The sequence below is a fragment of the Mustelus asterias genome, chromosome 17 (genome assembly GCF_964213995.1).
Source record: "Mustelus asterias chromosome 17, sMusAst1.hap1.1, whole genome shotgun sequence".
In the NCBI taxonomy this organism is placed as follows: Eukaryota; Metazoa; Chordata; class Chondrichthyes; order Carcharhiniformes; family Triakidae; genus Mustelus; species Mustelus asterias.
Window position 1 is genome coordinate 42137700 of NC_135817.1, and position 25085 is coordinate 42162784.

General features: G+C 42.7%; 1 protein-coding gene across 1 annotated transcript in view; it reads left to right on the top strand.

Annotated features, from left to right (window-relative positions):
• Positions 1-25085, top strand: part of lsamp (limbic system associated membrane protein) — an 811339-nt gene that overhangs the window by 469936 nt on the left and 316318 nt on the right. Inside the window, exon 3 of the mRNA XM_078231994.1 lies at positions 11585-11710. Within this exon, the coding sequence (XP_078088120.1) occupies positions 11585-11710 (126 nt within the window). The remainder of the gene's footprint in view (positions 1-11584; positions 11711-25085) is intronic.

The window sequence follows — 25085 nt, forward strand, 5'->3', positions numbered from 1 at the left end:
AAGCATGCCATATGCCTTCTTCACCACCCTCTCCACCTGTGCTGCCACCTTTAAGGATCTGTGGACTTGTACACCCAGGTCCCTCTGTGTGTCTATACTCCTGATGGTTCTGCCATTTGTTGTATAGCTCCCCCTTACATTAGATCTACCGAAATGCATCACTTCGCATTTATCTGGATTAAATTCCATCTGCCATTTCTCTGCCCAATGTTCCAGCCTATCTGTATCCTGCAGTATTCTCTGACAATGTTCATCACTATCCGCAACTCCAGCAATCTTCGTGTCGTCCGCAAACTTACTGATCACACCAGTTACATCTTCCTCCAAATCATTTATATATATCACAAACAGCAGAGGTCCCAGTACAGAGCCCTGCGGAACACCACTAGTCACAGACCTCCAACCGGAAAAAGACCCCTGCTACCCTCTGTGTTCTAAGGCTAATCATGATGTGGAGATGCCGGCGTTGGACTGGGGTAAACACAGTAAGAAGTTTAACAACACCAGGTTAAAGTCCAACAGGTTTATTTGGTAGCAAAAGCCACACAAGCTTTCGGAGCTCCAAGCCCTTCTTCAGGTGAGTCACCTGTTCTGAAGAAGGGGCTTGGAGCTCCGAAAGCTTGTGTGGCTTTTGCTACCAAATAAACCTGTTGGACTTTAACCTGGTGTTGTTAAACTTCTTTCTATGGCTAAGCCAGTTCTCCACCCACCTAGCTAGCTCACCTTTTATCCCGTGAGATTTAACCTTTTGCACCAGCTTGCCATGAGGGACCTTGTCAAACGCTTTACTAAAATCCATGTAGACGACATCCACGGCCCTTCCCTTGTCAATCGTTTTTGTCACCTCCTCAAAAAACTCAACCAAATTTGTGAGGCATGACCTCCCTCGTATAAAACCATGCTGTCTATCGCTAATGAGATTATTCAGTTCTAAATGCGCATATATCCTATCTCTAAGAATCTTCTCCAACAACTTCCCTACCATGGACGTCAAGCTCACCGGCCTATAATTACCCGGGTTATCCTTGCTACCCTTCTTAAATAACGGGACCACATTTGCTATCTTCCAATCCTCTGGGACCTCACCTGCGTCCAGTGAAGAGCCAAAGATTTCTGTTAGAGGCCCAGCAATTGCATCTCTTGGAGTCTAAGATAGATGCCATCTGGCCCTGGGGATTTGTCTGTCTTAATGTTTCCTAAAAAACCTAACACTTCCTCCCTTGTAATTGAGATTTTTTCTAACGGGTCAACACATCTCTCTGAGATAATACCAGTCAACATGTCCCTCTCCTTTGTGAATACTAATGCAAAGTATTCGTTTAGGATCTCACCTACTTCCTTTGGTTCCAAGCATAATTCCCCACCTTTGTCCCTGAGAGGTCCGATTCTTTCCCTAACAACCCTCTTGTTCCTAACGTATGTATAAAATGCCTTAGGATTCTCCTTAATCCTGTCTGCCAAGGACATTTCGTGACCCTTTTTGCCCTTCTAAGTCCCTGTTTGAGTTCTTTTCTACTTTCTCTGTATTCCTCCAGTGCTCCATCTGTTTTTAGCTGCCTGGACCTCATGTATGCCTCTTTTTTCTTTTTGATTAGACCCACAATTTCACTGGTTATCCACGGCTCTCAAATCCTACCTTTCTTATCTTTCCTCTTTACAGGCACATGCCTGTCCTGCAGTCCTATCAACTGCTCCTTAGAAGACTCCCACATGCCAGATGTGGATTTACCCTCAAACAGCCTCTCCCAATCAACAGCCACCAAATCCTGCCTAATCCAACTGTAGTTAGCCTTCCCCCAATTCAGTACCTTACCCATAGGACAACACTCATCTTTTTCCATGACTATCCTGAAGTTTAAAGAATTGTAGTCACTATTTGCCACATGTTCCCCCACTGCAACTTTGATGACCTGACCGGGCTCATTCCCCAGAACTAGGTCCAGTATAGCCCCCTCTCTAGTTGGACTGTCAACATATTGTTCCAAAGAACCTTCCTGTACGCATTTTATAAATTCTTCCCTGTCCAGGCCTCCAGTCCTAAGCGATTTCCAGTCTATGCGAGGGAAATTAAAATCTCACACTCCAACAACCCTATTTTTCAAGCATGAAGGTTGCGTGCTACTTATCACCCAAGCCTGAATGCTGTCCAGATCTTGCTGCATATGGACACGGTCTGTTGCAATATCTGGTGAATTGGAAATGGTACTAACACTGTGTAATCATTAGCAAACATTCCCACTTCTGACCTTAGGTCTGAGAGAAGGTATTTGATGAAGCAGTTGACCATGTTTGGGCCTAGAACAACAGCATGAAGAATTCCTACAGAAATATCCTGGCTTCCAATGCCCTCAACCTTCTTCCTTTGCACTAGGCATGACTCCAACCAGTAGAGAGTTTTTCTCTTGCTTGCCATTAACTTGAATTTTGCTCGGGATTCTTAATGCAACAATCAGTCAAATGCTCCCTTGATGTCAAAGGCAGTCATTCCCATCTCACCTCTTAAATTCACCTCCTTTGTCCATGTTTGGACGAAGGCTATAATGAACTCTGGTCGTTTCTGAGCAAGTGCTATTTGATAGCACTGTGAAAAACACCTTCTATCACTTTTTTGATGATTGAGAGTAGACTAATGGGGCATTAAATTGGTCAGATTGTGTTCATCCTGTTTTATCTGGACAGGATTACTTGAACAATTTTTCACTTTGGCAGCTCGTTGCTAGTGCTGTAGCTATGTAGAAGCAGCTTATGGAGTGCAATACTACTGTTGGGATGGTGTCAGGGCATTTTGCTGTATCCACTGCATTCATGGAATACAAATTAGAATAATATTTGGATTCCAAGGGTTAAATTACAAGGAGCGATTGATTACACAAGATAGAATTGTATTCCCGAGAATTTAGAAGTTTAAGGGGTAATTTGATGAAAGTTTTCAGGATAGGAAGAGGAACTGGTCGGTGAATAGTGAAATAATTTCCACTTAGTGAAGAATCTGTGACCAAGCTATATTGTGTGGTGAAGTAGATTTACTTCCTTTAAATAGCCCCTCTATTTCTTGATAATTTTCAGTCCTGAACAAGCAGCCCATCATTCTCTACTGTTGAATAAAGCATTTGTGTTTGAAAACTCTAATGTCTATTATATAATGTGGAACTGAGTCATACAATCAGCAAAGTCCAAGGTCCATGTACTGTGCTGCCAGATGATCTCAGTGACTATATGAGTCAGTAGTGGGGCACTGGAAAGAACTTTAGTGTGAGTGGCTTGCATTTGGGAAAATTTGTGTTAACTAACAGTCATCTTCATATTCATGAGTCCTCTGCAAGAGTTCTGTTGCAAGTCCTTGGCAATTATTTGCTGAATCACAGCAAAGTGCTGTGATTATTTTTTAACTATGGCTGGGGCAAGGAGGCAGGCCCCAAACCTACCTCAGCCAGAACAGGGATCAAACCCCATGCTGTTGGTGTTAATCTGGTCCATGTTCTGGCCATCTTGCCCTCTGAGGTAAACAACCCTATTAAAAAAGCAGCAAAATTCTCAAAATGTAGTTTCTTGCCTTACCTACCCATTAATAGTTCTAGGCGTCAAAATTTTTAATGGAGCAGTTCTAAAGCAAATACAAACATATCTGACAGGAAGTGGCCTTCTGGTCCTCCAGTCTGTCCTGCACAAAGATAATGGGCCCTATTTTACCATTTTGATTCGAAGCGTTGGGCGGACTTGAAACTGGGAGTGTTTTAGATCTGATTTTTAGACTCGTTCTCAGGCGCCGCCCATATGCACTCTGCCTGAGAAAATATCAGCGATTCCGAATCGCGCTGCACAGGTATGTGGATGGGGCTTAACGTGCCCGAATTTCTGCAGCTTCGATCAGCGCCTCCAACTGCGCATGCGCAGAAAAAAAAGATAGAACATGGCTCCCCTGCCACATCCCTCCCGGGTTGGATAATGCCGCTTCCTGGTCCCTACAGACATTGCCCCACCCCCACAACATTAATGACCCCCTTATGCCCCCACCCACCCGCTACCGAGAGTGACCGTGGGCCCCCCCCCCTTCCCTCCCACTGATCACAGGCAGAGTGGCAGCGGACCCCCCCTTCCCCCTCACTGATCACAGGCAGAGTGGCAGCAGACCTCCCCCTCCCCCCCACCCCCCACTGATCTCAAGCAGAGAGCTGTCGGACGCTCGGCACTTACCTCCTCATTAGCTGGAGCGCCCAAATTGGACTTTTATAGAGCATGTCTGTTTCGCCCCGAATTTGAATGGTTGAATGCAGTGGTAAAGGGGAAGGGCCAGTAAGGTTGCGCATGCAGCCCATTGAGTCAATTTAAATGCATGCAGATGCTTTTAAATGGCCATTGCGCCCATTTCGGGCACGGTCCCAATCGTGGCCATTTTCGGGCCTTGGTAAAGGGGGAACTGGCATGGAGATGGGCACGAATCGCGCTAATCATCTTGCGCCCGACTTTACCAAGTTTTCGCACCCGAAAATCGGGCCCAATATCTTGTGATTTCACCCCACCTCATTCTTACCCCATCATCCAAACTCCTGCCCCCCACTGTCCGCACACCCAACTCGTAGGATTTTACTGAAGTAGATCCCAATCAATATTCCTTTGGGTGAAGAGCAGGAAGTTGCACTGAGATGTACATTTGGCATCCACGGTTCGCTCGTCAAATTCACATGGCAAAGGTCTGAAACAAACAACACCCTTTTCTCCGCCAGAATGGGCTCCTCCTGGTTGGCTGCCCAAAAGTCAAAATCAACCCCAGTGTCTGTGCTGGGAAAGGGTAAAAATCATCCGTTACTCTCCTCATTGCCATCCGGTGGCTCCATCTGGACATGCAATTCTGTGGATGTCAAGCAAGAGAAGTATTCCCTGTTGTTAAGTGACATGCGAATGCTCACTTCCTTGGCTTCCCAGAGCTACAAATGTATTGGAACTGCAAGTCTGCATGTGGCTCTGGGAGAAGAGAACATCTGGCACCAAAAATCCAGCCAAAATTACCTGAATATACACTACAAATTGACAAATTCATTCAGAGGAAGTTTGTTTCATAAAAGTGTGCTATGCCTACCAACGCAGAACAAAAGGTATTGGAAAGGATAAAGAATTTACTGGAAATTGTGTGGCAAAATTAGGGCAGAGTTTTGAAGAGTCGCCAAAGACAATGCCTTTTAATATGAAACTTGAAAAATAACACATTTTTGAAAATCAAATATTAGTGTCAAAGTTGGACATTTTATGCCAACAAAGGGAAATGTGGGATGGTGCTGTAGAGAACCATGTGTAACAGGTAAATTGTTTTTCTGAATGAGCATTCAACATAATTGTTAATCTTTTACATGTGACTGCCTCAAATGCCAAACAAATGGCTTTTAAGTGAACTGCAAAAATTCTATTTAGCACATTTAGAGTTCAAAATATGATAAAGTTTTTACATCTGATATATTGCAACTTGAACTAGGTAATGTCTGTGTAATGACTTTGAAGGCGACTAGTTGTGGCTTCACGTTATAAAAGGCTAATTACCAACAATATTTATATATGTACAAGCGAGGGTCTAACATGACTGCAATACACGTCTACTCCCCTCTCCTCCTTGGCTCCAACTGGAGTTCCTCCCCTACCCAAGAAGCACACACTTGCACCTCATTGCCTTGGCTTACCACACTCCAACCCATGCCCCCACCCCCAACCCTAGAGTTAAGGTATGAATGAAGCAAAAGGAACATGATTAAACATCGGCATGAATGGCACGACAAGACATCAGGGACACCCCAGGAAAAACTCATCACGAGTTCAGTCGTTCAGGAGACTTCCGGATCCTGGAGGAATGACTCAGTTTGGTACTATCAGTGAGTAATGAATCTGGGCGGATTGAGAACCTCCTCAGTAGCTTCGCTACCACAGTCTGATAATCTAGGAGCCAGAGAAGGACTTGAAATAGGTGCACGATGGGTTCCCAAGAAGCATCTAAAACACTTATAGCTGACAGTAAAAAACACATCAACATACTTAAGAATAATCCAAATATTATCAATTCTTGGACTTAATACCCTCCTAGAATGAACTATCTGCCTTCAGCTTTTAGTGTAATGTATAAATTACTGAAAAGTCTGAATTTATTGATCAGCTAAACCCACAATTGATTTCCCTAAATACTTGCCAGTCTTTCTTTAATGACTTCTGTGACCATTCCTATTGATTTGTTCTGCCATCCAGATTGATTATTCTGAGAAACCAACAGATTTCTCATTCAAAACTCACCGATGGCCCTCAAAATGATAGTTTCTCTACCCTTTTTTTGTAACGTTTTGAACTCAGGCTGGATCTCTGACCATAATTTCTCCAATCAAACATTCCCCATAAGCTTCTGAAATATGAACATTTTCTCAACAATAAATGTGGACAATGCCATCTTCTCTATTGTCGATATCTAACCTTGCAGCTGCATGTTTCTGCTCATATTGCTACTGTCCTTGAAGCGATTGTTAACATATTTAGTTTTTTCTGGCAGTTTATAAACTTATCAAAGTCTAAATATTAAGGTGATTCTCCCAGCCCACTGCGCTGCTCTAGATCGATGGGCTGGGAGGGGTCCCACTCTCACTTTGTACTGTGATCAGCGATTGGGGCTGGCCATTGGGGTGGGGGGGGGGGGGGGGGGTTCGGTCAGCTGGAGGGGGAGTCGGGACTGTGGAGAGGGGGGTTGGGACTGTAGGGGGTAGGGGTGGTCAGAGCTGCTGGAGGGGGTGAAGCGGGAGATTGAGACTGCTGGGGAGGTGAGGGGGGGGGGGTGGAGATTGAGGTGGGCCTGGGGGAGGTCGGTGTTGGCCCAGACACTTGGGAGACCAGCAATCGGGGCGTGAGGGGGCGGGGGGGGGTGGGGTCATACGGCCAGCTGGCCAATGATCGGTCGCATGGCAGTGCAGGGCTACTGCGCATGCGCTAATCTTGGCACTGATAGATCAGTGCATGTGTAATGGCCCGCTCAGCATTATGCCACCAGCCTCTTCAGTGGGAATGGGCCCTGCCCATCACTTTTCAGTGTGATTGACTCAAGGGCTCTCGGTGATGCACAGAGCATGGGAGATTCATTTTGAAAATCCCGCTGAAAAAAATGAGATTTTACTCCAGTTTTTACTGGAATTCAGCACTTAGAATTTTTTTGGGGAGAATCCAACCCCCAATATCAAAACCAAATCAACCTGAATCTACTCCTACTATCGAGAACTTAAGGAATTATGTAACCAGTGGCCCATTTATCACTAAGGAAGTGCTTCTCAGGTTTCACTTTTTTATTGATTTATATGTCCTCCTGCTTCTGCCTGCTTACTATCATAGGTTTATCTGATGGTTCCTTTGACCACTCCAGCCAGCTGGTAACTTAGAATTGATTGGCGCAAGACAGGTCTGTTCTCGGCCTGTTTGGTTTGCCAGAACTCTCACTCTAGTGAAATCTCAAGTGTGAGTGACAATCAGGACTCAGATTCAGCTTTAAGGTGGCTGATTTTCTTCCACTTTGTGCTATGGAGTATGTATTTTCCAGGAGCAAAAGTGGCGAAGAGTGATGAATGAAGAGATAATTTTTGTCCCTTCAGCTTTGCTGTTTTGTTCCCTGCAATTTTGCAAAGACTCACTAAATTATCTTTACTAGGCACCAGGATCAAAGGCTGTACAAAGGAGGCAGAGTGACATCTCCATACCTTCTGCCTCATTTGCCTAAGCTTTCATCTGGCAGAAACCCAAGTGGAGCAACAGAGACCACCAGTGAATTTCTGTGGGAATTCTCACCCTAAAACTATATGCTTTCTACTTTCTCTCCTCCTTTGACATGTTCTTTAAAGTCTACTTGCTTGACCTAATGCCTCCTTCTTTGGTTCTGTGTCAATTCTTGGGACTATGCACTTGTTAGGCACTTTTGGTGTTATACTATATTACAGCCACTGTGTAAATGCATGTTGTTATATGTCCTTGAAACCAGATTCACTCAGAACAAACAACAAATAAGTGCCCATCATTATGAAAGGTGGACCAAGGTTTTTAGGGCTGCAGACCTATTTTCTTCTTTTGGGCAGCCTTTCAGCTGGTGGTCCTTGGCACTGTTGCAGCCCCCTCTGCCAGAGAGGTAGGCCTGTCCTGGGTGAACACAAGGGCCAGATTTTCTGGCCCCGCTACAGTAGATGTGGCAGTCCAGCCATAAGTCCTTGACTTTCGATGGGACCGGAAGACCCCAGTGGCTGATTGGGCTGGAAAATTCTGGTCAAGATGTGGGGTAACAACAGGAACATGGAAATGCAGGCAAGTTCAGATCAGGTGGTCATTATGCTGGATTAAGTGGAACTGTACTGATGTTTGTATTTCTTCTGAAATTGAACTAAATCCCAGTACAGCTTTCTCAAATCTGAGGTAATATGAATGTTGAATTTGTAATGTCACCTTTGAGTCAGCAGCACTTATTAAATTGATGGATTGAGTGGGTGGGGAAAGAGGTAAAATTAGGTAAAGGCTAAAATATATTTTTTTCCTGACAGAAGAAAAGAGCACAAAAGTATATTGCAAGGAGTCTATAATGGATCTCTTTTGGGTCTCTGTTTTCTTCTGCATCCTTTTAGCTTTTGCGAATTGTGTGCTGCCATTTTGCAGCAGAGTTTAATTATGTTAGTTTTGTAATTTTATTTTGAATTGGGGGCTGGGGGCTGCAGAGAGAGGCTAGATGTTTGTCCTTGTTGCATCCCCCTCCAATAATGCTATCTCCGCCCTTTGAGGGAGCAAATGCTGATGTACAGGTGTGTGAACACATCACTAAACATTTAATACAGTAAACATCTAGTCTTCCCTCAAAGAATGCCTCATTTCCATTATTCCATAAGCCGCAACTGTCAATCTTCTTAAACAAATATCGCAAATGTGTCTGAATGTATGCTCAAGTCATTCTGTCTCAATTGTCTCGTATTTTATTGAAGGTAAAATTCAGAGAAAATATCAGATTTAATCACTGAAGATGCAATATCATATGGTATCATGTAATTTGTCGTATAGGCATTGGTAATAACCTTCATCTCCTCTGACATGATTCACTGCAACAGTAAACTGAAATTATAATTCATTCCAATCAATGATCTCTTAGTAATCTTCTGTATGTGCCGTGCTCTGGAATTCTTAAATAAAATAGGCACCAAGACAAACCATAGATTGACAAACTAAAGAACAATTGCACTATAATTGTGCTGTACTACGAAAATGAATTCACTTTGAGATTTGATATTTATTTATCAATTCGTGGGAGAGTGATAACCAATAATTATGGTAGGTAAAATTGAAGGCCCTTTTGATAACTAGGAAAGAACTCTTCCAATACTAAACTTCAAAGTAATGGTGATACTAGAACTCGGATGAATGAATCAATCAACCAAGTTCCTGACATTTTATTTCAGTCCTTTAGTTTCTCACTCTTTCAATTTTAATCCGGTATATTTAATCTGCCAGAATTAATTCCTCCCCCTGTCATGATGATTTATCGTTCAGGTGCATCATACAGTTTAATCAGAGACGAGTTATTCCAAGTCTTTCTGCACTCATGAGAAATAGCTGCAAAAAGATATATTACATACAGTATTGGGGTTGAATTTGTAAGGGGTGGGTAATGCTGTCCCTAAATGCAGCTGTCATCCACAATTTATAGATTTGGAAAATATACCTAAAGGTACAATTTGCAGAGCTGTGTTCTGCAGAGTTCTGTTGTTTTGGCAAGAAATTGGAAAATCCACACATCCTTAAAATCTAATTCTCCATTTGGAGTGTATATGGAGACCAAAAAGTTGTATAGATGATTCTTTACTCCTGTCCAGGCACTGTGAACCTCTGCTGTTCATACTGTTACATTAAAATACTGGCTGAGACTTGTGGACCCGCATTTAGTTCAATTGAATGCCCTTGGTACCAGGGTGTTCCTGATAAACTATGGCTCATTGTTGCTGACCAGATATGCTATTCAGAAGTACCTCATCAGATCAGTGTGGACAAAGTAAGCTATACACAAATAAGGCACACAGAATCATGCTAAAACCGATATTGCTGCCGTAGCATAAGTGTAACTGCATCTACTGTGGCCACGCATCATTAAATTTTCCAACAAAACGGAATGGCTTATTGTGGCCTGAAATGGAAATAATTTACATGTATTCCTGTTTTTCAGAATGCCCAACAGATCTGTTCAAAGTTAAGAACTTCATTTTTTGTGAAATTATTTCCTTTGTACAATTTGTAAGGTGTGCGAGGAAATGCAGTAGGCTTCAATGGAAATATGAAACAATGGGCTACAAAAAAATAGTCGAAACTGTACTGAGGTTTATAATCTATTGAGCACTCTAATCAGACTAATTACTTGAGTTGGGAAATGTCATAATAATTATTTATGCAAAAAAAAATTCAGTTTTTACAAAGATAATTTCACTGGGGATATTAGTTTCCCACACACTGTGCTGGCACTGTACATTGTCCAAATTTCATGATAACTCTGCCAGACCAAAATAATATTCGATTTTTTCTTAAATCGGTGTCTTAGCTGCCTTGCACTGAAATAAATATGCATTTAGGGCAGTGTTGTCTGACTCATTCAAATTGCAGACTGTCATGATCAATAGTTTGTTTCATCAGTGTTTGGTTATGCTAGTCTGGCAACTGACCCTTGTATGCTTGTTTGCTTAAACCTGTTCGTGGAGGTAGGAAATCTGAGTAAGTTCCAGAAAGGATCTGGGCTCTGAGTAAAGAGCACAGATCGCCAGTGTGCAGGAAATACTGAGTTCTGAGATGTTCTGAAAGTTCTGTAACAAACTGTTGGATTTGGAACTCAAGGCATCTCTGCATTGCTTTGAGATAAATAAAATATACAACAACCCAGCAAATTCATAATATAGACTTCTTCAGGACTATTTAAATTTGGATTGATACACTCTTTGTTTCTATCTATTTGTCCAAGATTCGAATGCTGAATACTGGAGGACAGAAGGATAATGGCTCATGTACACTGTTAACCATAGATCCATAGAATCCCTGCAGTGCAGAAAGAGGCCATCTAAGCCACTGAGTCTGCACATCGACTCTCTGAAAGAGCATCCCACACAGGCTCTCCCCTCTGCCCAAACCTCTTAACCCTGTGCATTTACCATGTCAAATCCACCTAATCTGCACATTTTTGGACTATGAGAGGAAACCAGAGCACCCAAAGGAAACTCACGAGTCCTGGTGCTGTGAGGCAGCAGTGCTAACCACTGTGCCACCCCCTGGTTAAAATAATTGAGCAATCTACTGCCTGATTGTGTCTCTTTAATGTTAAATGGATGGTAGAATTTAATATAGATTACACAACTTGTTCTTAGTACAATTTATATATTCCACAATAATATGGTTGCAAGACACAAACGTCATTTATATTAAGATTCGGTTTGGAAACAATCAGATAGCCGAATTGCTGTGTCTACTTATGTTACCATCAAATGCTGGTTGACAGTAAAACTAATATGAGGCAATAAGAGACATATAAAGCTATTTTCTGATTGCAATATGCTTTTCTCCATAGTTCCACCAAAGATCTACAATATTTCATCTAGCATCACAGTCAATGAAGGTAGCAACGTGACTCTCGTGTGCTTGGCTAATGGAAGACCAGAACCTGTCATAAATTGGAGACACATTTCCCCTTCAGGTAGGAGTAAAGTTCATCATTTTTGAGCTCAATTGGCCAAAAGCAAGAGCTTATGTTAGCAAAATTGCGATTATATTGACTCATCTGAAATACTTGATCTTCAGACAGAATATAGTGTAAAATTTCTCCAGGTGTAACTTAGATGTTAGTTAAGTTTTGAAGAGTAAAAACCCTGTGAGTATACTTGAACTTTAGAAAGAAGAGAGCTATGCAGTTGAAATGCAGCACTGAATCACAAACTAGACGATGAGCTAGAATTAGTTTTTGTTCTTGACCTAATTTATGTAAGCTTTAACCATGGTTTATAATTATGTACTGGAAGCTTCTTGTCCACAACCCTCTCCTCCCTGACTGTCCTCAAAAAATTGAAAGATGCTAGATATGATTGCTGATGGGCAGTTAAACAACTAACAGGAGGAGGCAGCTGCACAAATATCCCCATCCTCAATGGTGGGGGAGCCCAGCACATCAGACAAGTCTGAAACATTTGCAACAATCCTCAGCTGGAAGTGCCAGGTGGATGATCCATCTTGGCCTCCTCCAGAGGTCCCCAGCATCACAAATGCCAGCCTTCAACCAATTCAGTTCACTCCAAGTGATATCAAGAAATGGATGAAGGGACTGAATGTGGGCCTTGACAGCAACAGTACTGAAGATCTGTGCTCCTGAACTAGTTGTGCCCTTAGCCAAGATGTTCCACTACAGCTACAACACAGGCATTTACCCAGCAATGTGAAAATTTCCCTGCTATGTACTGTCCAAAAAAAGTAGGACAAATTCAAATAGGCCAATTACTGCCCATTGGTGTACTCTCGATCATAAGCAAAGTGATAGAATGTGTGAACAACAATGCAATCAATTGGCACTTACTCAGCAATAACTGGGTTATTGACCTTAATCAACAATAACCTGCATAGTAATAGGAGGATTGAGCAATTGAACATGTGGCTGGAGAATTGGTATTGGAGGGGGACATGCATAGAATATTAAACACTGGACAAAGGCGTGAAACTGACTGAAGCCAAAGACTTGACTATGATTCAAACTGTGGTGTTGGTAGAATTCCCACTCACCTGAAGAAGGGGCTTAGAGCTCCGAAAGCTTGTGTGGCTTTTGCTACCAAATAAACCTGTTGGACTTTAACCTGGTGTTGTTAAACTTCTTACCATGATTCAAACAACAGGAACTTCCTGACATTCAGAACAGCTACCAGTTTATTATCTCTAAAGAGATGTGAATGATCCTTGTGATTACATGGATCAAATCCACGGGAATTGTACAAAGACCATTTACATTTGTCAGGCCAAGACTTGACTAATGGAGATGGCCAGTCTGCAAGGAGAAAGGACTCTCAAACTGGTTTTGAACCTCTGAGTGGTCAAAACAAGGCCAAGCAACCAGACTAAGAAATATACACGCTTTGTCTAAATCAAAGTGATGGGGTGGGAGTTACACTCCTACAAGCTGCTGTCATGTGGAGCTGCAAAGTTCACACATCTTTCTTCTATCAACCAAGCAGCAACTCAGAACCAGGTCTCAGTCCAGGTGAATGCTTGGCTCCCAACAATAATGTTTCTCCTGGAACTGTTGAACTTCTGTACCGGTGCCTACAAGACCAATTTATCACTACCTGCCTATCTCATCCTGGAAGTCATCTCTATTGGAAAAGTGAATTATCTAGCATAAGTCTTCAACCTGCTGATTTTGTGAATGAATATATTGGATTTTTGATTGGAGACTCACGTTTTATTCTGTGGCCTTTGGCCTGTAACTCTTCCTTTCCTTATCCTTTTATTGTACGAATGCACTGGAGGCTACGTAGCGACACCACCACTCCCCCAACCTCCCTTTGACTATGTGCAGACAAATTAACCCTGTGATTTTTCCCTGTCTTGAGTTTGCTGTGGAGGTGTTGATAAAAATTGGATCACAGCAAGATGAGGGGTTGGGGAAAATATATCACTGCTTATAAAGGGGGAAATCAAAAGCAAATCATGTTTCAGTTTACGGACGGGTGGGGAAAGAAGAAATCAGGGCTGTTTAAATTAATTGGCTCTCCTGTCCGTAACACCCTTAAAGTTGCCAGAAATCATAGAAAACCTGAGGATTGGGAGCATTTTAAAATACAGCAAAGGAGGACCAAGAAACTGATAAAAGGGAGAACAGAATCTGAATGTAAACTGGCAAAATACATAATAATGAACTGTAAAAGCTTCTTTAGGTATGTAAAAAGAAAATGTTTGGCTCAGACAAATGTGGTTGAGGAGAATTTATAATGTGGAATAGGGAAATGGCAGAGAAATTAAATGATTGCTTGGTGTCTGTCTTCACTGAGGATCATACAAGAAATCTCCCAGAATTAGAGATCCAAGGGACTTGGGAGAATGAGAATTGAAGGAAATTAGTATCAGTGCAAAGGTTGTGTTGGAGAAATTAATGGGACTGAAGATTGTCAAATCCTTGGGACCTGATAATCTACATCGCAGAGTGTTGGAAGAGATAGCTATGAGGATAATGGGTACATTGGGGGTCATCTTCCAAAATTCTATAGATTGTGGAATGGTTCCTGCAGTTTGGAAGGTAGCAAAATGTAACCCCACTAAGGGAGGAAGAGAAAAAACTGAAAAACCAGACCAGTTAGCTTTATATCATGAATGAGGTAAATACTAGAATCTGTAATAGAGGATGTGATAAATGGACACACTGATAATAATAATCTGATTTGGCATAGTCAACATGGATTTGTGAATGGGAAATAATGTTTGATACACCTGGTGTTTTTTGAGGATGTGACTAACAAAATTATGTAGCATATATTCAGTGAGAGATCTTTATTAAACTAGTCTTAAGGTATCTGCCTCCAGAAGCAGCAGCATGGCATAGTCACATGACTATGGAAAGCTAGATAGATGTGTCAATAAGACAGCTAACATTTCCAAATACAAACAGAATTAACATGCTTATTGAAAGCAGATATGCAGGTGCAGCAAAAAGGTAAGAAGGCAAATGAAATGTTGTCCTTCACTCAAGAGAATTTGAGTGTAAGAGCAAGGACGGTTTACTGCAGCTGTACGGGGCCTTGGTGAGCCCACACATGGAGTATTGTGTGCAGTTTTGGTCTCCTTAGCTAAATAAAGATCCACTTGCTATTTAGGTAGTGCAGTGAAAGTTAATCAGACTGATACCTGGGAGGACAGGATTGTCGTATAGGAGAGATTGGGTTAACCAAGCCTATATTCACTGGAGTTTAGAAGAATGAGAGTGAATCTAATTTAAATATATAAAATTCTGACTGGACTGGACAGACCGGATATAGGCATGTTACTTCCCCTAGTCGGGAGATCTAAAACAAGGGGTCACAGTCTCAGAATATGGGATAGGCCAAATAAAACTGAGATGAGGAGAAATTTCTTCACTCGGAGGATAGTGAACCTGTGGAATTCTCTGCAGCATAAAACTGTGTAGGCCAAGTCATTGAATGTATTAAGAAAGAAAGAGAGAGGTTTCTAGACACTAAAGGTGTCAAGGGATATGGGGAGAGCACATGTATGGCATTGAGATAGAGGATCAGCCATTGTCACAGTAACTGGTGGCGTAGACTTGATGAGTAGGCGGGGATGGTGGCATGTGTTCAAAATCGGGAGGGCGTGATTTGCACCAGCGAGTTTCCAAGTTCCAATCTTACTGGCACCTCACCAGTGGAATGACCTGAAACAAGCCGCAGGACCACAAAAAGCTCATTTTACTATATTAGAATTTCATTAGCGAACACTCTTTGCAAGACTCCCCGGCCCATCTCCTCATTTATAACAACACCAGCACCGTTTACAACGGTGCTGGTGTTGTTATAAATGAGGAGATGGTCTACAGAACCGTGAAATTGGCGCCTTCGCCTCTGAGGAGGCTTTCGGAGGTGAGCACTCAGGCAGCCAACACCCTCCGTGGTGTCCCCTGCTCAGGGGGCACCAGAGAGAGCTTGTGTGACACAGATGTTCAACTTGGAGCCAAGGATGGGGATCCGACATTTGCGATTTTGGGGAGAAGGGTCGGGAGGGGTCACTTGCAGGCCTTACCTTCCCTTCATGTTGGGGCGGTCCTTGCTTCAAAGGGATTGTGAAGGCTGGTATGCAGGCAGCGCTTCCCGTGTCCTCCTTCCTGGGTTCCTGTCCATATCACAGCTGAGGGGGTACCCTTCTTTATTGGGGACTGGTAAGAGGATGGGAGGCACGTATATCTGCCATTCTCACACTCGATGGTAGTCATGATGTGGAGATGCCGGCGTTGGACTGGGGTAAACACAGTAAGAGTTTTAACAACACCAGGTTAAAGTCCAACAGGTTTATTTGGTAGCAAATGCCATTAGCTTTCAGAGTGCTGCTCCTTCGTCAGATGGAGTTAAAACTCTTACTGTATTCTCACACTCCACAGAGATAAGGTGCAGGGTGAACACGGTGGTATCCTCAAGCTTGGAGGCATGAACAGGCAGGGTGAAGGCTCTGCAGGTGCACAAAGTAAAATTTATTGACAAACATTAGGAACAAAATAATGACCATACTGCAATACTAAGTGCCGACTGTTTCTTAATCTTCCTCCCACTGCCACTACCTCTAGGTGTCTCCCCAGGATTCACAACTGAGGTTGAGATGACCTGCTGACTTCCACACCCTTGGGCCTAAGATAACTTTGGAGGGCATTCCCTGGGGGGACGTTGAAGGTCCAGGCCCGCTTTAGGCCAGTGCCGATATTGGACTGCTACCCTCCTTGCTATCAGGAGCTGGAGGTGTGTCACTCACAGGGAGGAGGTGTCAGATGGGTCACAGACGTCCAGTTGGCTGTAGAGCCATGGGCTATGTTCTTGGTGATCCTCCTCCCTTCGGGTGTCTGGGGTCCCCTGTTTCCTCCATGGGTTGGAGGGTAACTGGACTGAGATCCAAAAGTGCTGCCGTCTTCTGCACTGACATTCGTGGATTCCCACCAGTGTCTGCACCATGCAGTCAAAGCCCTGCACCATGGTGTAGACAACTCCTACACCAAGGTCTCCACTGTGGATGCCACCCTCAAAGTGTTGGCGTTGCACTGAAGTGATGGCACCACCTCATCGGATAGAAGGCAATGGGACTCCTTCAATCAGCCTTGCAGATTGAAGAGGGATGCTGTCATTCCTCCCTGTGCTTTGAACTTTGCCTTTGCAGCTCCAGCAGCTGTGGAACAATTGGGCCAAGGGGCACATCATCAGCTGGGGTTCAGCAGTGTCTTGGGCTCTGGCATCCCTCTGAGTAAGAAGTGCAGGAAAGGATGTCCCGAGGCATGGTACATTGGGGAAACCATGCAGACGCTGCGACAACGGATGAATGAACACCGCTCGACAATCACCAGGCAAGACTGTTCTCTTCCTGTTGGGGAGAACTTCAGCGGTCACGGGCATTTGGCCTCTGATATTCGGGTAAGCGTTCTCCAAGGCGGCCTTCACAATACACGATGGCGCAGAGTCGCTGAGCAGAAACTGATAGCCAAGTTCCGCACGCACGAGGACGGCCTCAACCGGGATATTGGGTTCATGTCACACTATTTGTAACCCCCACAGCCTGCCTGGACCTGCAGAGTTTCACTGGCTGTCTTGTCTGGAGACAATACACATCTTTTTAGCCTGTCTTGATCCTCTCTCCACTCACGTAGTTTGTTTCTTAAAGACTTGATTAGCTGTAAGTATTCGCATTCCAACCATTATTCATGTAAATTGAGTTTGTGTCTTTATATGCCCTGTTTGTGAACAGAATTCCCACTCACCTGAAGAAGGGGCTTAGAGCTCTGAAAGCTTGTGTGGCTTTTGCTACCAAATAAACCTGTTGGACTTTAACCTGGTGTTGTTAAACTTCATACTGTGTTTACCCCAGTCCAACGCCGGCATCTCCACATCATCCCTCTGAGTGCCAGTTCCTTGGGCTGTCCCTGCCTCCGCCTGCTGTGGATCATCAGCTGTGAGGTGCTTACCAGTAAGTGACCCAACGAGGTGCATTGATGCGAGTATGGATGATAGCTGTGATGCATCTTTCACGATGAGTGGGAGAAGTCCTCCTTTCAACTGCTGGAGTCTGGAGGTTCCTTGGGCACAAAGATGGTCCAGCCTGTTCTGGCAGTTGGCCTGCAAGAGAAGGCACATGGCATCGATGCATTACATGGGATACGAAAGGAACAACATTGAGGAATGACAGCATTTGTGTTGAGGATTCTCACATTTCTCTGCTGCCCCCATTTCATTGGCAGTGCAGACACGCTCTTGCGCCTTCCTCTTTCCCTTCTCTCAAAGCATGTGAGGATTCACAACTTGGACATGACTCCAGCTGGCTGTGCCATTGACGCCTATTGTGCTTTAGTTTGTCCTGCAACAACATAGAGAGGAAGAGTGGCAGTGTGGACATTTAATATAGTGATGAGATGTGGCAGGCATGGGGGGAAGGGGGTGGGGAGTGGGGGAAGAGGGAAGACCTGGTGTCTGGGGCCAAGGTTACTGAGTGTGAGTAGGAGTTGGGGGTGCGTGGGGGTCCAGTGGGAGACTGGAGATGGTTCACTTACCCTGGCTGAGCAAAGAAGATCATTCATCTTTCAACTGCCACCTAGCCCTCACCTCCACACATTCCCCCTGCTCCACCCTTGCTAACTCATTGTATTTTTTCCCCCTTTAAATATTTAGAAGTATTAGAAGGATTATGTCAACTGATAGGAAAATGGAAAGCACATATTCTTCTCAACTGCTGGCTGGATTTTTTTTCAAAAAATTGAAGAACTTGGGGATTTAAATGACAGCTCTACAGTTGGACAGAGTTTATCCACTTTGTACACAGATTAATATCTATTCTTAACAATCCCAAAAAGGCAGCTGACCTCTCCCAAAGGGGTACATTGTCTCTCCAAAGGAATATCACCACCTCTCCACAAGTGTCCAAAGCCTATGGGTGGAATTTTGTATCTTTTTGTCTGAGTGTTGGTTCAAGCGAGAAATTTGGTGTGCAATATGCTGGCTGTGTACCTGGCTTTTCTCTTCATAATTTCCAGCACTTGGACATAAAAAGTGCTGGTGGTGTTCCTTCGTTATCATTCTGGTAGGGAGGGCACTTTTGGCTTTCTAGAAATTGGAAAGGTCCCCCAATATCTGGCACTGAAAATTAACACACACAACCCCCCATGGATACGAGGAAACCATCCCGCCACCCGAATAGACATGGGGAACCCCCACCCCACCCCACCCCAATGAGTTCTCTCAAGGAGAGGGGGAAAATCCCAATGTGGGGGGAAGCACACTTAGGGGAATTATTTAATCAAGGTTTCTGACCTTCCTCGGTTGGGATTTCATTAGGATAATGGTGGGGACGATTGCATCATGAGATCTTGTTGGCGAATTTCTCATTTTTGCGCCCACGTTACCATTTGCCACAGGCACTGTGTCCCGGTCAAAGAGTTGTGCTTTGGAAATCCCAGTAACAAACGTTACTTCTGTTTGAAGGCCGCTACTCTTTTACATGTGCAGCTGCATCCATGAACCATGGATGTGCAAAGTACAACCTTCCCAATGCTGGGTCCCACAATCAGACACTGATTTGATAAAGGGACACCGCATGGGTTTGCTTGTTGTGCTTCCTGCAAGGCAAGCCCAATGGCAGCAGGGTGATGCCCTTAAGTAGACATGAATTCAGCTTTTCATTATAATTACAAATGACTTGGATAAAGAAATAGAGAACTATATATCTCAGGTTGCTGATGACACTAAGTTCGCTAAAATGTGTTATGACCTTCCTTTCTCACCCATCAATTGATCGTAACAGAGTTTTTGAAATTTATAGAGGTGGAGATATTAACTTCTGTACTTACCCATTTATGTGCTGATTACAAAGAACTCAGTATGACAGGCTTTAGCAAATTAAATACAAAGCAGTGAGTTTTTATTGCGCTAAAAACCCACCCAGGTAAAGATATAAAGATATTTATAAAGGTAAACCTACATGGTGACCTTCACAAATGTGTCATTTCATGAAGAGAAATATTGCCAGAGATAATTAAATTCTCTGCCAAAATCTGTAAGTCAGAATTTTCATCTTGTGAGCATTTCCAGGTGTAATACTTCCTGTTAAATCTCCCAATTGTGCCAATGACAATTGTGTAAAAGGCATATCCAAATTGTATAAACATAGTTTAGAGTATAGAGGATCTGATTTATATTTTATTGTTAGTGAATACTACCCAGGCAAAATTTTTGCAAAAGCCGGAGTTCACATCATCAGAGTGGTTTAAGTTTATTTATTCGTGACACAAGTAGGCTTACATTAACACTGCAATGAAGTTACTGGGAAAATCCCCCAATAGCCATGCTCTGGCGCCTGGCCAATCCACCTAACCAGCACATCTTTTGGACTGTGGAAGGAAACCGGAGGAAACCCATGCAGACATGGGGAGAATGTGCCGAGTCCACACAGACAGTGACCCAAGCCGGGAATTGAACCCGGGTCCCTGCCACTGTGAGGCAGCAGTGCTAACCACTGTGCCACCAATATTGTCAGGGGAAAGCAATTAAGAGCCCGCAACTTTTTTTTCTTCATTCTTGGGACATCGGCATCGCTGGCTGGCCAGCTTTTATTGCCCATCCCTAACTGCCCTTGTTCAGAAAGCAATTGAGAGTCAACCACATTGTTGTGGTTCTGGAGTCACATGTAGGCCAGACTAGGTAAGGACGGCAGATTTCCTTTCCTAAAGGACATTAGTGAACCAGATGGGTTTTTCTGACAATTGACAATGGTTTCATGGTCATCAGTAGATTCTTAATTCCAGATATGTTTTATTGAATTTAAATTTCCCCGTTGGCATTCGAACCCAGGTCCCCAGAACATTAGCTGAGTTTCTGGATTAATAGTTCAGCGATAATACCACTAGGCCATTGCCTTCCTGTTAAGTGAGGGAATCAGCCTGTTGAGGGTGGTTGGTGGGCCTTGCGCACTGCTGACCCAATCTGAAACATCAGCTGTGTCACTTAAAGCTGAAGGCAGCCTCAGGGGGTAAATATTTGATGAGCTGAGTGGGCAAGCCCTGCCAAACAGAGGGGAACACGTTCAGCAGTGGCATTGAGGGCTGCAAGGGCAGCCTTTGCTGCTGACACTCCTTCACTGGGCCATGGAACCTCTGGCTCCAATTGCCTTCCCAGTAAACCACAGAGAGACTGCCTCCTTATGTGGCATTGGCTGGTGCAGTATACCACTATCTAAATGTTGGTAACCCAGTAAAATCACTCTTACTTGGGCCTTGGATAATTCAAACTGGTTGCCCTCTTCTCTTTGGCAAGCAGCTGAGCTATAGCTGCTCTCGCCAGTGGAAACTTTGCCAGCAGCAGGCTGAGTTGAGGTGCCATTCTGGCATGACTTCCTGCTATTTTTCAATCTTTCCCGCTTCCCAACCAGGGCTGTAAACTTGCATCCTTTGACTCAAAAATAGTAATGAATTCCGTATGGTTCTTTCATTGCTTGAAATTAATGTATTGATGGGTGGCAAGATGGTACAATACATTGGTGTTCCAACTTTCTGTGACACAGTGTGATATACTCTGTGCCAATGATTCTCCAGGTGTTGAGCTTAAACCTCTGTCTGATCATCGAGATGCTCGAATGGACCATACTTGAATGGAGTATGCAGTTAGAGGAAAAAAAGGACTGATACCTCCAGCTCTGCAATCTCCTGAAATCGGTGGTATAGATTGACAGCTATAGAAATCTGGAATGGGTTTGAAAAGTCTAAAAGGGAAGAATGGGATAGGTATTACTGAGTGATGTTCTATTTCACCTCCTCATAGATTTATTGAAATAAGTGATTCGTTATCCATTTAAATGTCATCTTTTCTTCCGTTTCAAGGTTAGGGTTATTGTGTTCAGCAGAGGAAATAATAATGGCGATCCTTTTAATAAAGTGTTACGCATAATGTATCCAATATCTGTTTCACAACCTTATGAATGAGTTAAAATGAAGCTTCTGCAAGTTGTCTTCATATATCCTTGAATGTAATTGATGTCACAATTTTGTGGCTGAGATAAAGATAGGCATTCCAGATTCACAAAGGAAAACACAATCACCATTCACTCATTGAAAGAAATAAGCTGATCTTTGGACTGAAAACATATCATTAAAACCAACCACTAAATATTTATTGAACGAAACAACATGAGGTGACATATAGAGCAAATAAATGGTGTTTGAATATAACAGCTTCACTTGGGTTGTGCCAATAAAAACCCTTTCTTTAAAATTGTCTTTATTTGTCCTTGGGTACATTCCTGAATCAAAACTGGTTTACTGAACCTGATTTTATTCATGTCTGTGATTATGACACTAATGCTGAGATACAAAGCAGTATTTTATGTTGCTTTGCATCACACAGTTGCACAAGATCATTAAAATATCTAATTATCTTTAGTCTGACTCTTAATGTGCCAAGATGAAAGAGGTATGATTTCAGTTCTGAGTAACCAGATGATGTGTCAGATTCTATTGCATTGCACTGCATTGCATTAAATGCAATTTCTTAAACAATTAATATCCAGGTTTGGTGTTTTAATCAATGACATTTGGTAAATTAACGGTACATGTTAGGTAGAGCTTGAATTTTGCTGAAAAGAGGGCTATGTTGCCGAAACTTTTCATTTTGCACTCACCAGGACAAACGCAAGAATGATCACAACAATTTATACTGCAGGAGAAAAGGGGTGCTGATCAGTTGGCACATCAACTCTGATTGGGTGAGGCATTGCTATGGAGAAATAGGGAATGCTCGGCTCCTTATGCTCATGGGTAATTCAAAAAAGGCACGAGGTTTGAACATACTCCTTTTATTTGCAGGCAATGGGTCTTTGCGAATCCTTTTTTTAAAAGCATAACTGAGCCTATTACCTACTTCTCTATTAAGATTATGAGCTGAAAGATGGAACTGTCTTTATTTTCTCATCGGGTTCAATAATGTCGTTCAGCTAAATAGGGGAAGTACTGGAAATTTCAAGCAATAACATCTAATGCGAATCAACCTGTTATCATCTGTAAAATGGAAAGGTGTATTAATGTTTCCTGTAGACATTTTTTAAGAGCCAATTGGGAGCACCCCAACTGTAAAAATGTTTATAAAATAATATGTTGCAACTCCCATGAGTAGTGCCGAGATGTTTGCTACTGTGGTATATCTGTCTTTAAAAAGCCCTTCCATTTAGCAGATTTCTGTAAAATACCTTATCATATTGTAAATGATGTTATAGTTAAACAGAAATTTTAGAAAATGGATTAAATTAATAATTTCATATGGAGGTCTTCTGACCTGGAGATATAAAAGTGATTACTGATGTTCTGTGGTTAGTCCAAAGATTTTAAAAGCATCTCCAGTTACCTGGATTTGCCGATATGACCAATTTCCCATAGGGATTCCCTTAGGAATAGTACTAAAGATATAGAACAGGTAAGAGGCTAAACATCATAACCATGCTCAGATTAGCCATGAACAATCCCACAGGAGGTTTAAAGGTAATTTATAATCAGAATTAATGCCTGGGTGAATTGATATTATTCCACTTGTTTAACTTAAAGAGTAAGCTATTTGTGTTACACATAAAGACAGAGATAGCTAAGTACTTTGTACAAGGGACTATTCCGGTACAATTCATATCAGTTCATGTTGATTTTCCCTTGTTTATCTTTATATTCTGTAGGCTAATTCACCTATGTAAGGATAATTTTAAACAATATTTGACATTACCAAAGTGTTGCAGAGAAGTGCAACATTTTCTTCATGGCAGAACAACCAAGCCCGTCTGTTCTGAGTCTAAGTCCATCAATGAATGGTAATGTTTTTATTTCTCTCCACTTTATATGAACCATTGCAGTTCACTGGTTGACCCTGGTGACAACCTTTGTGTCACAATTCAGCATGTCACATGGCTCTCAAAAAACAAATCCTACCTTTTTCTTCCTGGTGTTAAGGCATCGCTGGCAAGGCGATTTATTATCCATTCCTAACTGTATTTGAGAAAGCAGTGCTGAGCATGTGCTGTTGGATTGAATATTCCAGTTTCACCAGCAGCGGGAAGCTTGGCAAGGAAGGGAACCTAATTTGACAGGAGGCCAAAGATCAGTTTCCTGATGGTGGGATGGACTTTAGCAATTAAGACCTGGGGCCTTGGTTAAAGGCAGGTCGAGTTTCCGGATGAATAAATGTTGGGAAGCCCTTTTGCATTGCATTAGCAAGTTATGAATGTTCATTAAAAGGCAACCTTGCCGGAATTAAGTTCCCCCACCAAATTAAGTTCCTGACCAGCGAGAAATTCAAACATTCACTTTCACGACTGCACATAAATGGTGTGCAGCTGCCCAGCTTCACTTCTTCCATGATTAGCCCTAATTTGCCACAGCATTGCCCTCTTGGGGAGTGTCCGTAAATGCTACTTTATGTTGGATGGCGGCGATGTAATTATGTGGAGGATTACCAAGAAAATGTGATGATAGTAATGCAATTGATATACAGATATATTTATGTTTCAGGTGAATATTTAAAAATTCAGCTTTATTTGCAGGTAGTCGGTATGTCTGGCAGAATGCAGCTTAGATTTTGGGGGAACAGGATAATTACTTAATTCACCCTTGCAAGTGCTTGTGTTAAGTACAGCTATGGACTTTTGTTTATTTAAGTTCCCCTGGGATTTCTAATTAAAGAGATTGACAGGGTCATGTGATGATGTGGCTTATGTGCAGAGTTAGGTCTGTAGCAAAAAATGAAAGCTTTTTCAAAAAGTAGTCAGTTGCAGCTGAAGCTTAGATAAAGGTAGAAGGATTTTGCAGGCTTATAGACCTCTATCTCTCTCCAAAAGTATGTCTGGGTTTGATAGCCATATTTATTTAAAAATGGATTTGATTTATGCATGAATGTTGATTATTTGAAACTGGGACAGCCATAAAGAAAGTAAAGTTGCTTCCTTTCATTTTTAAATATTGTTCAGGTGTTCATGGTTAAGTCAATTCATTGGTTAGATTTATATTTGAACTGTGTTATTAAATAAAATTTGTTTTATGATAAAATATCCCTACTTTGTCAATGAAATCACTCCTGAAGTCAAACATCTTGTCCTCACATTTATAGAAAAATTGTTGGGGTCTAGTCTGGCTTTATAATATAACTTGGGGTTCTGGTCCAGCACCTTAACAGAAGGGAGGAAGGATTAACAGGGAAGTGTGGAGTGGTGGCTAGGGAAAGCTGGAATGGATAGTGCAGGACGTGCAGGTGCCTTTTAAATATAGTGCCGGGACCGTCAACCCAATGAAGTAACAGCTGGGATGGCGATTTTCTGTGTGGCCCCGCCATGAG